This window comes from Xylocopa sonorina, chromosome 3, assembly GCF_050948175.1.
Source record: "Xylocopa sonorina isolate GNS202 chromosome 3, iyXylSono1_principal, whole genome shotgun sequence".
Classification (NCBI taxonomy): Eukaryota; Metazoa; Arthropoda; class Insecta; order Hymenoptera; family Apidae; genus Xylocopa; species Xylocopa sonorina.
In genome coordinates, this window is record NC_135195.1 from 5,001,073 (window position 1) to 5,015,738 (window position 14,666).

Genomic DNA, 14,666 nt, shown 5'->3' on the forward strand with positions numbered 1-14,666 from the left:
GATGGTGCAACCAAGGAGTTAAATATCCCCCAAAAGCTTGGAGTATTAAACGAAACAGCAAAAAAGGAAGAAGAAAACGTTCTTTAATCCGTGAAAAAATCCACGCGAGGATTACGTAAAGCGTTGAAGTTTTCGTTGACGTTTCTTCTTCAATTCGGAATACCGGTTACGCGAAGGAAACGAAGACTCGATAGCGGTCGTTCGGATCATTTCCATAAGCCGGTACGCACCTGGTCGAAGGGAAGGCAACGAGGTGGTGGAAGTTGTCGAATATTACAACCGCGATGGAGAATGGTACCAGGCTTAGTCTGCTGTTGATCGTGGTACCGTGAACTGCGATCCCGTGGCTCTCGCGTGCACCGTGAACATAAACACGCCGCAGATCCTCGGTGTCGCAAGTGCGAGACACAACTCTAAAGGATAATAACGGCGAAAGGGCAACCGGCTTTCATCCAGAGGTGAGTCGTTTTTCCTCGACTTCAGAAACGAGGGCCTAATAGATAAATGGACCGCGAAAACTTATGCGAACGCGTCACACTTCCACTGCGAAGAAAATCGAACAATGAAATGCGACACCAGACATGAATATTTATTTATCTTTGCAAACACACAATGGCTACGAAAGATATCTCGACGTACCCATACTTTTCTGTCAAATGAAACGTATGAATCAGATGTTAAATTAGGGACGCTTGTTCTTTGGTAAGACACAATTTTATTTTGTCTTCCTGTCTTACGTTTCGCTTTGGCAATATTTCACCTGTTTTTAGTCGCGTTTCTTATGTCACGTTGATATTAATCTTCTATAAATGGAACTCGATTTACCAGTAGGAAAGAAGTGTGATTGATTCAAATTTCTCTGTGGAAAGATTACCAGAATTGAGTTTAAGGGTGGGATAATGGGTTACAGTGTCGCAGTGACCAGTGGCTAAATAAAACAAAATTGTTGTACATAAAATAGTATGTAATTTGTAAATTATAGGCTACGACACGATTCAAATGAGACGAGAAACTCAACACGCATACTTGAATCAATTACTATATAGTTGCTGATATTTTCTTGTAAGTCACTCTGCACGTAGGAGGACTATCATTTTGGATGTTTTTTGTGCACTAACCAAATTATGCACGCAATCAGAATATTTTATGTACATACGTGGGCTATCTCTCCCAGTGTTTACTGCATGCTCACACAATTTTGCGTACGTCAAAACATTATACCTCATTATATACTCGTTATACGTTCGCAGTTACTATAAATGGAGAGACAGAAATCATTTTTTCTCGTGGACAAATAAAATTGGCATAAGTGAGTTAAATAATCTTATTTTATTAGCTGCTTCTTCTTTATTGATACTTCGTTCAGAAATGGGGGTGTTGCTTCCGTAAGCTAATGCAAATAGCCACGGTATCATCATCTTTGCAACTTAGCTCTGACAATTGCAACATCATCGTTTTCCAATGAATCAATCGTATTTATTTCGTTCTCTTGCACAACATGCCGCTTTTCATGCACTTAATCTATTCTTCGAATTTAAACATTTTATTCCAGTCACCGTTACAGTGACATTAACGATCGCACAGGATGCTCCGCGATACTAAAGACTTTGCATTTTCTAACGAGAAGAAAATTATTCATCATCGTAAATGCCTTGACTCGAGGTATTTATCGAGTCATGCCATAGCACTTTTGCATTGTCTCCTTTATCGTCGAACGTGGAAGTAAAGATTCTACTCTGTCATACTTAATTTCACGCTAACCATTTCGATTTTACATTTCTTATAAATTCATTCCAAAGTTCTGTCCTTTGAAAAGCATATTACAAACAATATCAACGATTATTAATAAGAAAAATATATGAATATAAATATTACAAAGCACTGGATATAATTAAAATGAAATAATCACTGAGAGCGTATGATATCTACAAAATATTTTGTACAATTAAAAATCATTCACAGCGAAATAAATTCGTCTCTTCTTTGCATTTATTTCTTCAGATAGAAATGGATAAAATAACTAAATTGTAAGGATTAAAGTAAAATTAAGAACGAGAAATTAAATCATTTAAATTACGCGCACGCAATTCTAATGTCAACAGTTGAATGCTCGCGAAATAATTTAAAAAATTAAAAAAAAAAACAGTTCCAAGCGAGTGAATAATAAAATTGACTCGGAGTATTCTCAGGAGCCGCCTGTTCGATTTGCTCAATTTCGACCACGCAATTTCGTTCTTACTTTGTTCTTTGTCGGATACAAATATTTCACATAGCGCGCATAATTAGACTCAAACTTCGAATTACGCATTCCGATTATCTCATCGCGTCTTCAATCGGACACGCTTCCCGGCTTGTCGTTCCTGCGCCGTTGCACAATTCACGCGACTCTACATCGCTGGTCTGAGGTATTGTTTTAACGAAAAAGGAAAAAAAACAGAGAGGAAAACCGTGAAAGAACGGAACACGTAATTATAATTAACGCGTCTCGCGACGTTCCATTTTAAGGGAAAACTTGCCTGCGACTACTTCCGGCACGCACAGTCGTCAACCAGCTGTCGACGACGCGACGATGTCCAACGAAATCAGTCTTCGTTCGACTTTTACTTTGCGCAATTTCATGAATCATTCTGTCGCTAAGTGTATTGAATAATAACAATAATATTTCAAATCCTGTTACCTCAGCCGCCAGCCAAAAAAGAAACAAAATTATTTCTCGATTGTAAGAAACTTCTTTGAGAGATTCAGTAAGGTAACGAAACAATTAAGCGCGCTGTTTCGTTCACAATTTTCCAGCGTGCTTTGGCTCATTTCCCTCTTGAAATTGCCGATTCAATCGAGTAGAGTTTCTCAGCTTGATCCGCAAGCCAGATAGCAATAATTGCTATAAATGGCCTGCTCGGCGTCGCTATTGCAGCGTGGCAACAAAATACAATAGGAGAATGGTAAATGATGCAAAGTGGCATTCGAAATTTTCACTGAGTCTTGCGCACTCTGTCTTTTACTCCATTAATGATTAATGAACGTGTGTGGTCAAAAATTTAGTATATAGCTTTATTAGCGTTATTGAATGTTACATCTTTAACAATATTAGAAATCGTGCGAGATACACTTGCCATTTACAATTAAAAATAGGAATTACAATACTTGTTCTCTTTCTTCTTCGCGTATACGTGTACGTACGTATGTCGCGATTACGTTCCTTCAGTATTATCGACTCGCGTGGCGGTATACCTTGGCATTAAGAATCGTGGAATCATTCTACCTTTCCCTTGAAACATTTCCATTAAGTTCATCGTACCACCTGTCTTACATTCTCTCTAATCGAGTGTGTAAAAATAACGGGGCGTTTCTCCTTCTTTTTTTCTTTTTTGGCTCTTTGGAAAGACATATCGCACAGCAACGGACGCGTGAAATTTATTACGGACGAAAAAAAGGTAACGGTTAATATTTCTGATCGATTGAAGTTCGATGTGGAGCGTCGATTAGGGTACTTAAAATTCGAGATGTTTGGCAATAGAATATTACCATTTATAAATATTCATGGATTCGTTACAGTTAACGACACTTATACTTGGTAATACAAAGTAACTGGACTTTAGTTACTGTTTCTTTTTCCCAACTGATGATAGAAAAAGCTGAGGAGCTCGTTTCCTCGTAATCTAATTTGCTCAGTCTTCCTGCAACGCGATTTTTTTGCAAACGAATAAGTAGAATACTGACTGCCACCATTTTTTTGCTAGGAAATCAGTAGTTACTTAGAACTTTTAATATAACACTCCAAAATAATCCAAGAAGTATAAATAAATTAAGGAAGAATAATGAAATTATCTTTTTGTCAGTTAATCACTAATTTAGGTTTCATATAAATATTCTACGTTAATAATGAAAATCTCGGTTAATCGAATCGCGAAACCGTCGTTAAACGCAACCTATTATGAAACGAGATTAAATGCAACTTACTTTGCGTGAACAATTTTGCACAATTGTCAAGAACATCCAGTATATGGTAATCACGACCGAGGAAAATGAACCGTAAATCGCGAAACGTACGATTATATCGAGAAGTGAAGGTAATGGGGACTTTTTCTCGGTAGATGTAAAAGGAATACTCCTGTTTAATAGGCGCGTTAAAAAAAATGGCCCCAGCGGCTCGTTACTTCGACGTTACGTAAAGCGGCTCGTTAGGAAAATTCTGTACCGATTACTGCGAATTTTAAGGTCGAAACGCTTCGCTAAATCCTGCTGCCGCTATTCTCATCTTCGACGATCCTTATTGGCAAACTTCTGTTCAATTTTACAACGAAGATCGTAGAATTGCTGAAAACGATACATACTTTATCTATGGGATAGGATTACTATTTTGTGCGATGTCGATGCGACGGTTTTCTTGCAATAAGTTTACAGTTATCTTTGAGGTAACAAGTACAATTTAATAAAAATTCTAATGCAAGGAAGGAAGGACTTTATCTCTTATCTGATTCACGTTTTAAGAATGTGGATATGTACTCTGCAAAATTTCTTCAAATATTTTTCATTCAACGTATCGTGCAATGTTTACTCTTATTTTTAATTAGAATTCGAAGTGAATTGGTTAATATTATTCTGTTCTTATTGCAACCAAAATTGTTTGATACTAAATAAGAAGAATAGAGAAAGAATGAATCGAAAATTAAATCATATGTAACGATATAGAGGGTAAGCATCGACTGATACGTTCTTTTCAAACATGCGTTCATTATCATATCCACATTCAAACTTCCTGTGTTTCTATCAGTAACCTCAATTTCATGATTAGCATGAATAATTGATTGCGTTTTAATAATCCACATTGACAATCTATTATTAATAGTACAAATATAGCAGACTAGTTTTTCTATCGAAGCAAACATTATTGAAAGTCAGTTTTTGTTCTCGCAACTCATTCGAATAAAGGTTCTTTGTGCAACGTGGAGCAACATCATCCATTGTGTCTCGTTATGCACAGTGACGTTAGAAACAAACATTCTTGGATGTTCCATAAATTTTGATTGACGTCTCTGCGGTTAGCTGTTGTAAAAAGTGCAAAACATTACAAAGCTCGGACAATTAAGAGATAATTTTTGATTGCACGACAGCTGAATGTACGAGCAATAATTACTTGCAAAACGCAGCATGAAACAACGTAAACGACTGTGAGCAATTTAGTTAAGACTGACCGTCAACTTCCGGTTACGCGTTTGCTTTAGTCGCAATCAAAGAATTTATTGTACTTTCCAATGTTTGTAATAGAAACAAAGTGATCGAAAAATACTTTTGATACGCACAAATATATTCCATTTTCGAGAAAAATTAAATGGCAACGCATGCAAATTAAAAATTACTGAATTAGTAATTAAATGTTACTATAAATACGTACAAATCGAAACTCAAAATTATACATAAGAGTGACAATATTATTATATGTAATTCGTAACTTCTAGCATCACCTTGTGGAGCAAATATTTAAAGTCCGTGTAATTAATTCACGAACTTTTATTGACAGATAGAATTTCAATTATTTCGCTGGAAAAGAATTCGTGAAAAATCGAGCTTCAGTCCTTCGGTTAATTCCAGTCAAATAACTCACTATTGGCTGATCATAAATTTCAGTGCAAGGGAATACTTAAAAAGGAGAGGCTTTCGGCCGTTTGATGGATTGCACTCAGGAAACCTAATTTGGACTGTTCGTAAATTTTACTCCGAAGGAATTTACGAAGCATCGCCTTGGAGTAGGAATATCGTTTCATTTAGCTTCTTCACACGTATGAAACCAGATTTTTACACATAATACTTTATTTCATTAATTTTTAATAGGTTTATCCGTAACAATGATTCGTCTTTAATTATACTCTCTTCCACGTTGATATTTAGCATAATATTATAATACAAACACGAGTATACTTCACTAATATGAGAGATAATTACAAAAGATTTTATTTTTCTTTAATTAATTATTACAATATTTTTACTTAATTTTATTTCCATTACACATAATCTTAACACAAAAGGAACCATTACACTATCGATATGTTATATATTAAAAGATTTCCAAAATCAAAATGAAAAATATGACTGAAAATTGACGCGTGCATTAAAATATTATTATTTCTAATTGGATGACGTAAGAAGCTATTACCACTCTCTCTAAAAAGAATATCTTCATGCCAGTTGAAGATAGTAAGTTTAACGATGATGAAGATTCTCAGGAACGTGTGTCGCTACACTCTCTCCGATAAATCCACCATTTTTTCCACGTCGAACTCCGCGTATTCCTTGAGTAACTCGTCTGATCGTGACTGGATATTTCCTCCTTCGAAATTTCATGAAATTTTATCGTCGAACGAAACGAAACGAGACGCGAGACGCCCGTGACGTGACTCAATTATGGGTTTTACGTTACGTCAGTTACAAGTCGCAACATTCTAGTACGGTTAGTATCGCATACTTAAGCGGGGCAATTTTAGTCGCGAAACAGAACCGATTATTTAATACCGTTTTATAACTATTACGACACGCGCCAAGGCACGCATGATAATTTACAGTTGAGCCTTCTTCTTTTTCTTCCTCTGTCTCTCTTGGCCACAAAGATCGTTAAGGAAAGTGTGGGACGCTTCCTCGTCTTCGTTACCACGATTCCACGTTTATGCGATGTAAATCGCGACAGACACTGATACAATTCCATTTCCCGACGATGAACGGTATATGAATGGACTTTCCGCCGTGAAAACGCCTGGCTCGACGCTCGAAAATTATTATATAATCGCCAAGAAAGCGTCTGATTACTGGATAAAGATTAAACTATTCGCTAGGGGCATCTGAACGCCTTGTTCCTCGTTTTCATCTGTGCGTGACATAATACGCGTCGCATGTGCGAACACGTCTAATCGTAATTATTGAAATTTATTTAAATGCTTTATTTAAATACACTGTATACATAAATCGCTCTCACAATTAATTATAATTAAATAACACCCTACATGGTTACATATTTATTCCACCAATTCTGCTACAAAATTCTTTCACATCTTCATTTTCCACACATTAGTCATTCTGCTTTAATCGCATGTTTAATGCCACATGCATTATACTAACAACCCTCTTAAATTAGGTCAGGTTATTAGTTAAACCACAGTTCATGAGTTTCTTCTGTTCGCCAATAACAGTTTCTCAAACTTGACTTTAAAAAAGAAGATAAACAAATATTTCTGTCGACATTGATTAAAAGATACACGTGTGTGCGAGATAATAGCGTGTATCAACGTGTACACGGTGTCAGATGGTATATCATCGAAAAATCGCTGCGAATATCGATGTGGTTTGATAAATAAGGGGCATTCTCGGTCGAGGACACGAAATTTATTCGTCGCCAGTTTCGTCACACGAGTGTCGATCGGGACACGTTGGCCACGGCCAGGTGCAATTAGCTTGATACACGCCGACTGTCTGACGGGGCATCGAGGCAAAAAGATGGAAAAACCGGGGAAAAATGAACCAGCAAAACTGCGTGACTTTCGTAATCCACGCACGGAAACCTGGCGTTCGGCCAGTGAACGTAACGGTACTGAAGGTGTGTACACACGACCTTACACGTTCACGCTGTGTACCCCTTTAAGTCTGCTCCATGCATTTGGCATCCGGCTAGCATCGAATGTCAAATTTAATATTCGCCTACCGACGACCACGCGTACGGTTTGATGTTATTTGTCAGTGTAAACGCGTGGGACGATAGGAATAGATACGTGGTAACAATTCGACGAGCAATTTGCGCGAATGTGCAACGAGCTTTACACAATTTAATCTGATAAGCTGAACAGGATAAGGTAACGGAATCAGGAATCTTTTTTCACCACAGAAATTATCATATGTAATAGAAATATTTGAAGGAAAAAGAGCTTGATGCAATACGCAACTGTGATTCGTGTATATTCCCAATAGCTGTCGATCACTGGATAGAAATCGATTTAAACAATTGAACAACCCCTTATAAGGTCCTTCTTTTTCTTAAGACACGGCTAAGTTACTTTATCGAGTAACTTTGAAGGTGTCAAGTATCACAGCTCTGAAACGTTGCATTACACGAGTAACCACCTAATTATAACAATTATCGTAACGCGAAGAGCATCAGGAACCGGTTGGTCGCGTCCGCGTCGCAACCTCGGCCATCCCGGCATGAATAACTGAAATTTTTCCTCGTCCTTCGCCAGCACAATCATCCTCCGTCCGATTGCATCGATACCCATCCACTTTCTATCGCGCTCGCAACTCCTACAACTCTCCTCTGTACTCGAGTCCCATCTCCGAACGTTACCGCAACACCTTACAACACGGGCTCGCGTAATGCCAGCAAAAAGCCAAACGAGCGATTGCAAATTCCCCAGGCGCATCGAGCTTCGATCTCGTTGACTCCGCTCCGTTGAGCTCTGTTGCGCGCGAGGCGGGACAAAACGGCGGATTCTCTCCCGCGAACCATCCACTGTGGAACAATAAGAACCGCGCAATGCCTCGCCGCCTCGTATCGCCTCTGAGTACGTACGATCCAACAATTACGGTTCACCGCTGCGAGAGAGCAGCAGAGAGGTTGCATCGCGGAATGTCGAGCGACAATGAGGTCTGCAGGAAGAAGAAACGCGGGCCTGCAAAAATGTACCGCGGCGGCAAAGGCCTATTCGCGATGAGAAAGCACGGTTCGATTCACTGGTTTGAACGGTCGGCGACTTGTACCAGGCCAGACGGCATGTGACCTATCGCAATTGTCCTTAGAAATCGCCTTGGTTAGCTGAAACGAACGGTTTCAGCGATCTATAAACGAGCAATGCTTAGCAAAATGAATACTTGCGATTTTATAATAGAATACAGTAAGTTCTTGAATTATACAATTGATTGGTGCTGAAGGTTCTCGTGTAGATCGAGGAAAGCAGAAATTGTGTTTTAGCCCTTTTGTTTTCTTAACTAATCCATCCTGGATCATATTTGAATATTCATCCAGTTTCGTTTTAAATTGCTTGGGTTGTTCAATTAATGCCTCTTCATCTGAAAACAAATCTTCTTTTAAGGTGTCTTCAAGTTCTATCGATACATCGTCGCTCATTTCCGCTGAATGACTGTTATTCAAACCAACTTCCTTCAGCTTTATTTAGCTCTTTGGTCATTTCAGCAAGATCTTCAATGACTACTTCAATTTCTTAAGTAGATATACTACTCTCCTATTTTTAAGAAAAACGATGTACATACAGGTGGTAGCACATAAATTAGGTTTCTTGATTATTGGTAATACATCATAAGCTAAGAAATTAAGGGTGTCATTCTTCACAGAAACTTTGATACGAACAAAATTCTTGAAGTACAATTACTTGAAGTAGCCACAGCTTAACTGGTTTCTCGGTCTCTGGAAGAAGATTTCGCGCGTCGGCTTCGCAAGACTCGCCAGCGGCAGAATCCTTGTCGCTCCTCGGCGCGATAATCTTCGACAGAAATCTGAAAAATAGAAGACGCGGGAGGAGGATCGGCATCCTCATCGCGAATTCATCGCATCGATCGCGATTGCACGGCTACGTGACCCGACTCCACGGCGTCGCTTTCCTTCTACCTGGATCGTTGAAACGTGGTAAATTGTTTAATCGGTGTAATTGGATGGAGCGTCGATAGTGGTTCCAAGAGTTTGAATTCAGGCATTAAGGAGTGCTAAGTGGAGTCGAAGGGTTAAAGAGTCCTCGATTTGGAAAAGTTAAGAAGAGACCAGAATTATTAAACTGCTCTTCTTGGCTCAAATATTTACCGATGCTTCGTCTCTTTTTCAATATTTCAAAATACTTTAAACCCTACATACGTTTTCTGCTTTCAATCGTGAAGCAGTCAATTTAAAAAGTCAATTGTATCTACTTTGGTGAGGCGTATTTATTTTTAATGCAAGATTTCTTGGCTTATCACTTGACGCCACTGTCAGAGAAGGAAATAAGAATTTTAGAAGATTATATTACGTTTTCTAACTTGCAATTATATAATTTTTGGTTAATAAAAATATTTTCAAGTCGATGGTATGCATGAAGGTGTAGTTTCTCGATGAAACTATGCAACGGATGATGTAGCGGATATTGCAGTTCTTGCATTTGTTTATATCGATGATTGCGAATTCATCCAGTGTTCTCAAAACTCGATACTGATGAATATCCTCGCGATACGCCGAATGAATCCAATTTCCGTTGAAATTGAACAATCTCGACGACTATGTCACGAAGCGTCAGCACGTATCTGGCAGCTGCACATCGCATTTCGTGATTAAAAGCTATTTAAAGAAGTAATTCTCTCTATTTTTTTTTAAACAAATTCAGATACTCGTTAAGTCATTGTCAATCAGAAAAATCTTTGTCACTTCTTTGTAAATTCTTCGATATTTATTAAAAACTCGCAATTTTTATCGACTTCTTCTTCTGCACGTCTTTCAGTATATTTGTCGCGTCGTTTCTAGTATCGATCAAATTTTTATAGCATAAAATATGCGAACTGTCTATATTAATAAATTCTTGAAAAATTTATCATTTTAGGATTGTCGTGTATTTTTTCAACGTTAAACGTGTAAATAATTTAGAAAGTTTCGAGTGATCAGCGAAGTGTATCTGCTATTAAAATGAAATTTCCCTTTCCTCTATTGAATTTTTATTGTGGACAAGGGTCGTCAACAAAGCAGTAAAGTAGAAAGTCTAACGACTACTCACCGAGGCGTTCTTTTCTTCTTTTTCTTCACCCTTTGAACGGATAAAAGTGTAGCTTCGCTCTGGTGACCGTAAAATTTGCTATCTCATGGTTCCAATCAGTGCTTGGGACCGTTACGCTTCTTTATCACTTCACAGGTAATTGAATCAACGATTAATTATACTCGCAGTGACGATAGATGTCCTTATTCTATGCTATTATACGATATTAACTACGTATAATTAAGTACACTTCAAAAATCGACTTCTCAATTTTTGCAACGTGCAATTATTTCTGAGATATTACAAATACCAGAAATTCTCTGAGTTATTGTTCTTGTATATAATTATTTTTACACATTTATTGCAATTACGTAGGTTTTAACGTTTTTTAAAAAGTCCAATCAGAAATATTTCAGATTATAACTACGTAAGGGGTTGCACGAAGAAATTAGGTTCGTCAATTATTAAACGCAACAAATTCTACTGAAAATAAGATGAGAAGGTAGAAGAAAGTATAATAGATTAGAATAGAAATAGAATTTGCGTAATTGGTAATTTTAACTCGTTTACCTTCATCGTGGAGGAAACTATTGGCTCACGAGGTAACAAGCCTCGCTTTTATTTGCAATAAAAACAGCAAGAAATCGATGCGATTAACAAACCTTCTTAAGAAAAAAAAGCTTTCACAATCGGTTGAACCGACAGTTTCTGGTCATTTAAGACTTAATCAACGTTTCAGATGAGCTGTAACTGTCCATTATCCCCTTCAACCGGACCAACTCTAGCGTCGACATGCGGTGGTTCGTCCTTCATGCTCTTCATGGGCCTCCTCGAAGTGTTTCTTCGTAGCCAGTGCGACCTCGAGGACCCGTGTAACAGACCCTTACCACCACCAACCGTTAATTCAAGGTAAAGTTAACCAAAACTCTTATTTAAAACTAATCTTAACTTGAAATTTACAACAAATACCAGTAAAAGAAAAAGAATACCATTCGATAATTACACTAAAACATAACTTTAGCACTAAAATGTCCTTCATAATATTTAAAATATAAATAAAAATAGAAGAAACATAGACCACTATTAGAAAAGCAAATAAGGAATATAGTTGCTGAGAATTGCAGCGAAAATATTTAATCCTCTGCACTCGAGGACTCCTAGATGGAGGCAATGCAAATATTAAGTTCATAACGTAAAAACAAAAGAAATTGCAATAACTTCATTTATTCTGTTAGCAAATTAATTCCTTGAAGGAAATAAATATACATGTACCACTAGAACAGAAAAGTTTCGTACAAATTTAATAAATAAAATTGCGGAGTAACCTGGAAAGCCACAGGATCGCGTAATAAAGAGTTGAACAGCGCACACAACTGAGCTCGATTCGTGAAAACGTGTTTGTACGTACCTCAACTAGCGCAGCTCGCATTCGAAATAAGACCCGTTCGAATTCAAGATTCCCTGGATGCACTCCAACATCAACATCGTAAGCAAAACTGTGCATTCGGTCGCAATACGAGAAGTTTCGCAAAAGACCGTGTTTCTCCGTCGAGGAAGCGAATGCAAAGCGTTTCCGAAAACGCGATCGCTCATCGCGCCACGTGTCGAGCTCATTCGAGATTGAGCCGTCTCAAAACTGAGTCACAGATGAACAGAAAGACAAATTGGCCGTGTCCTCCAATAGAGACAACTCGATAACGAGGGAACTCGTCTCGTTCATCTAGATTGGAAGCAGCAATAAAAAAAAAGAGCCGTCGAGCATCAAAGCGTGCTTTATCCTCGATCGCGAGGTAGTTGAATTAACGTTTTAAAAGCGATCACCGGGCCACGGCTTTGGATTTGAATTTAGAGAGGGTAATGAATATAAAACTGATCGTCGTATCGAGGTAGATGCATATCTGTTTTCACTTTGTTCCGTGGGCCGCTCGATACTTTATTCAGCTGGCTGGCAGACGCTGGAACTATTTGTATTTCATTTTCCGCGTTCGATTCTGCCAGAATCTGCCTGCCAATTTTAATCCTGGGGATATTCGCGTGCCCCTGCTTCCTGTTCGATGCTTTCGATACATCCTTGGTGAATTATACCGCAGAATTACGTACGTGTACAGAAGTATGGTTACGCGAGGTATTCTAAAATTTCGGATGCAGTAGAACTATATTAACAAAGATAATAATGTAATGATATAACGAAAATTAGAAATTTCTCCATTTTCAAATGAAGCAATATTATTCTCCATTTCTGTCCAATTTTTTCGTATCTACTAGATTTACTTGCATATTACTTGTGCCACTTGGTTTGTCGCTTGGTTGAATTTAATTAACTCATTGAGAAACCATATCCACTGATTATTCACACGTAAATTACATTAGTAGAAATTTTAATTAATTATATTGAAATGTGTATTTACTGATATTCTACCAAACACATTAACCCATCAGACCTGACGCACATTATAATGTACACTAGCTTAGGACTGCAATACCTAATTTAGAATATTAACGTAGTGACTATATGTTTAATCATTCTTAAACATTATTTTTACAAGAACTAGTATGATAAAAAAAGTATATATAAGGTCTGAAGGAGTTAACCCTCTACACCCTGCCCCAAATCTTTGCCTCTTCCTGATCTCGTTCGCCACTTTTTCATCCAGCTTCCGTGCAAGCCTCATAAATCCTTCCTCTTCCCTGTGCGGTGCAGTTTCGTTCCATTAGACGGCCGACAGATCAGCGGAGCGTGTCGAAAGAAAATCCGGAAGAATCTCGTTCCGAGGAATTAACGAACGCGTTAATAAGGCCGCTCGAACAGGAACCAGAAACGTCCCGCGATCGGTTGAACGACACCGCAGGACGATACCGTCTTAATTGTCGCGGACACGGTTCACGTAACCCCTCTGCTCTAGAAACTCGGCTCGGTTCTCTCTGTCTCTCGGAAGCGAGCATCCATGGCATCCCCTATCCGTGAAATTGTTGCGTGTGTATCCACGCGTAATGGCCCAGGGGCCATTGTTCGACCGATTCTCTCACGTTGCATCACGCCCTGGCCCGGCGTGGATCCGCGCTTGCAGCTACGCCGGATGCGGACTGTGGCAACCGGGCTCGGATATTAGATCTTCCGAAACCTGCACGATTTCAGACAGTCGCGTGTGCTGGTAATGAACAATCGGGTGAAATCGAAATCCTGTACGACTGCGGAGGGGACCATTCGTCGTTACGTGTGGAGAATCAGATCAGCTGCGAGTAATGAGCAGAGATGGACGTTATGAAAAATAAGTTTCATTCGTTTATTCACGTTTTTACGACTAAAATACCTGCGACATTGAGTGGTCATTCGTTCAAATAACGATATTCTTCTCTAGATTTTCTCATGTTACTCTTTGGACAGAGTTCTACAATTTATCTTTCTAATCAAATATGATAGAAACGAAATATTATAATTTTTTTAATTGATTACTAAATAAGTGTTTCAAAAGTGAAAGGCTTGACAGATCGAATTCTCGTTCTCGAAAATGGTATAAAGCCATTAAACGTCTTTACGCCACAACTGTCCTCATCAAAAATCGCATCAACGATTGCTTTCTTCTTAAGAGAGGCGACAATTCAGCGCCATAATGATTATGGGTGCCATAATCACGTAGATTCGACTGATCAAATATCCTACGTAATACAGTAGTGGATAAATGACGAAATTATTAGACTGCAGCTAAACAAATGTGTCACAGGATATCTAGACACATAAGTAGCTTAAGTTGCATGGCGTTCTATTTAGAGGGTCAACATATTTGTCGCGTGTGCAGAAACGTGAAAGGAGCTGCATGATATCGGCACGTAAGGTTGATATGCAAGTACAGAATGTTGCAGTTTAATTCGTTTGCATAATATTGTATAAGAACAAAATAACAAGGAAATATAGAAAAAGTGAAGTACATGTAGAATGTCTGCAAAAAATATTCGTGC

General features: G+C 38.3%; 1 protein-coding gene across 2 annotated transcripts in view; it reads left to right on the plus strand.

The window, feature by feature from the left end:
- The first annotated feature begins 319 nt into the window (after positions 1-319).
- The window catches only part of LOC143422306 (glucose dehydrogenase [FAD, quinone]), a 29,845-nt gene continuing 15,498 nt past the window's right edge, over positions 320-14,666 (plus strand). Inside the window, exons 1-2 of one of the 2 annotated variants that reach the window (XM_076892870.1) lie at positions 320-458; positions 11,449-11,618. In XM_076892870.1, the coding sequence (XP_076748985.1) occupies positions 11,449-11,618 (170 nt within the window). In that variant the 5' untranslated portion in view covers positions 320-458. Of the gene's footprint in view, positions 463-11,448; positions 11,619-14,666 lie in introns of both variants that reach the window. The other variant, XM_076892871.1, reaches the window with a different exon arrangement.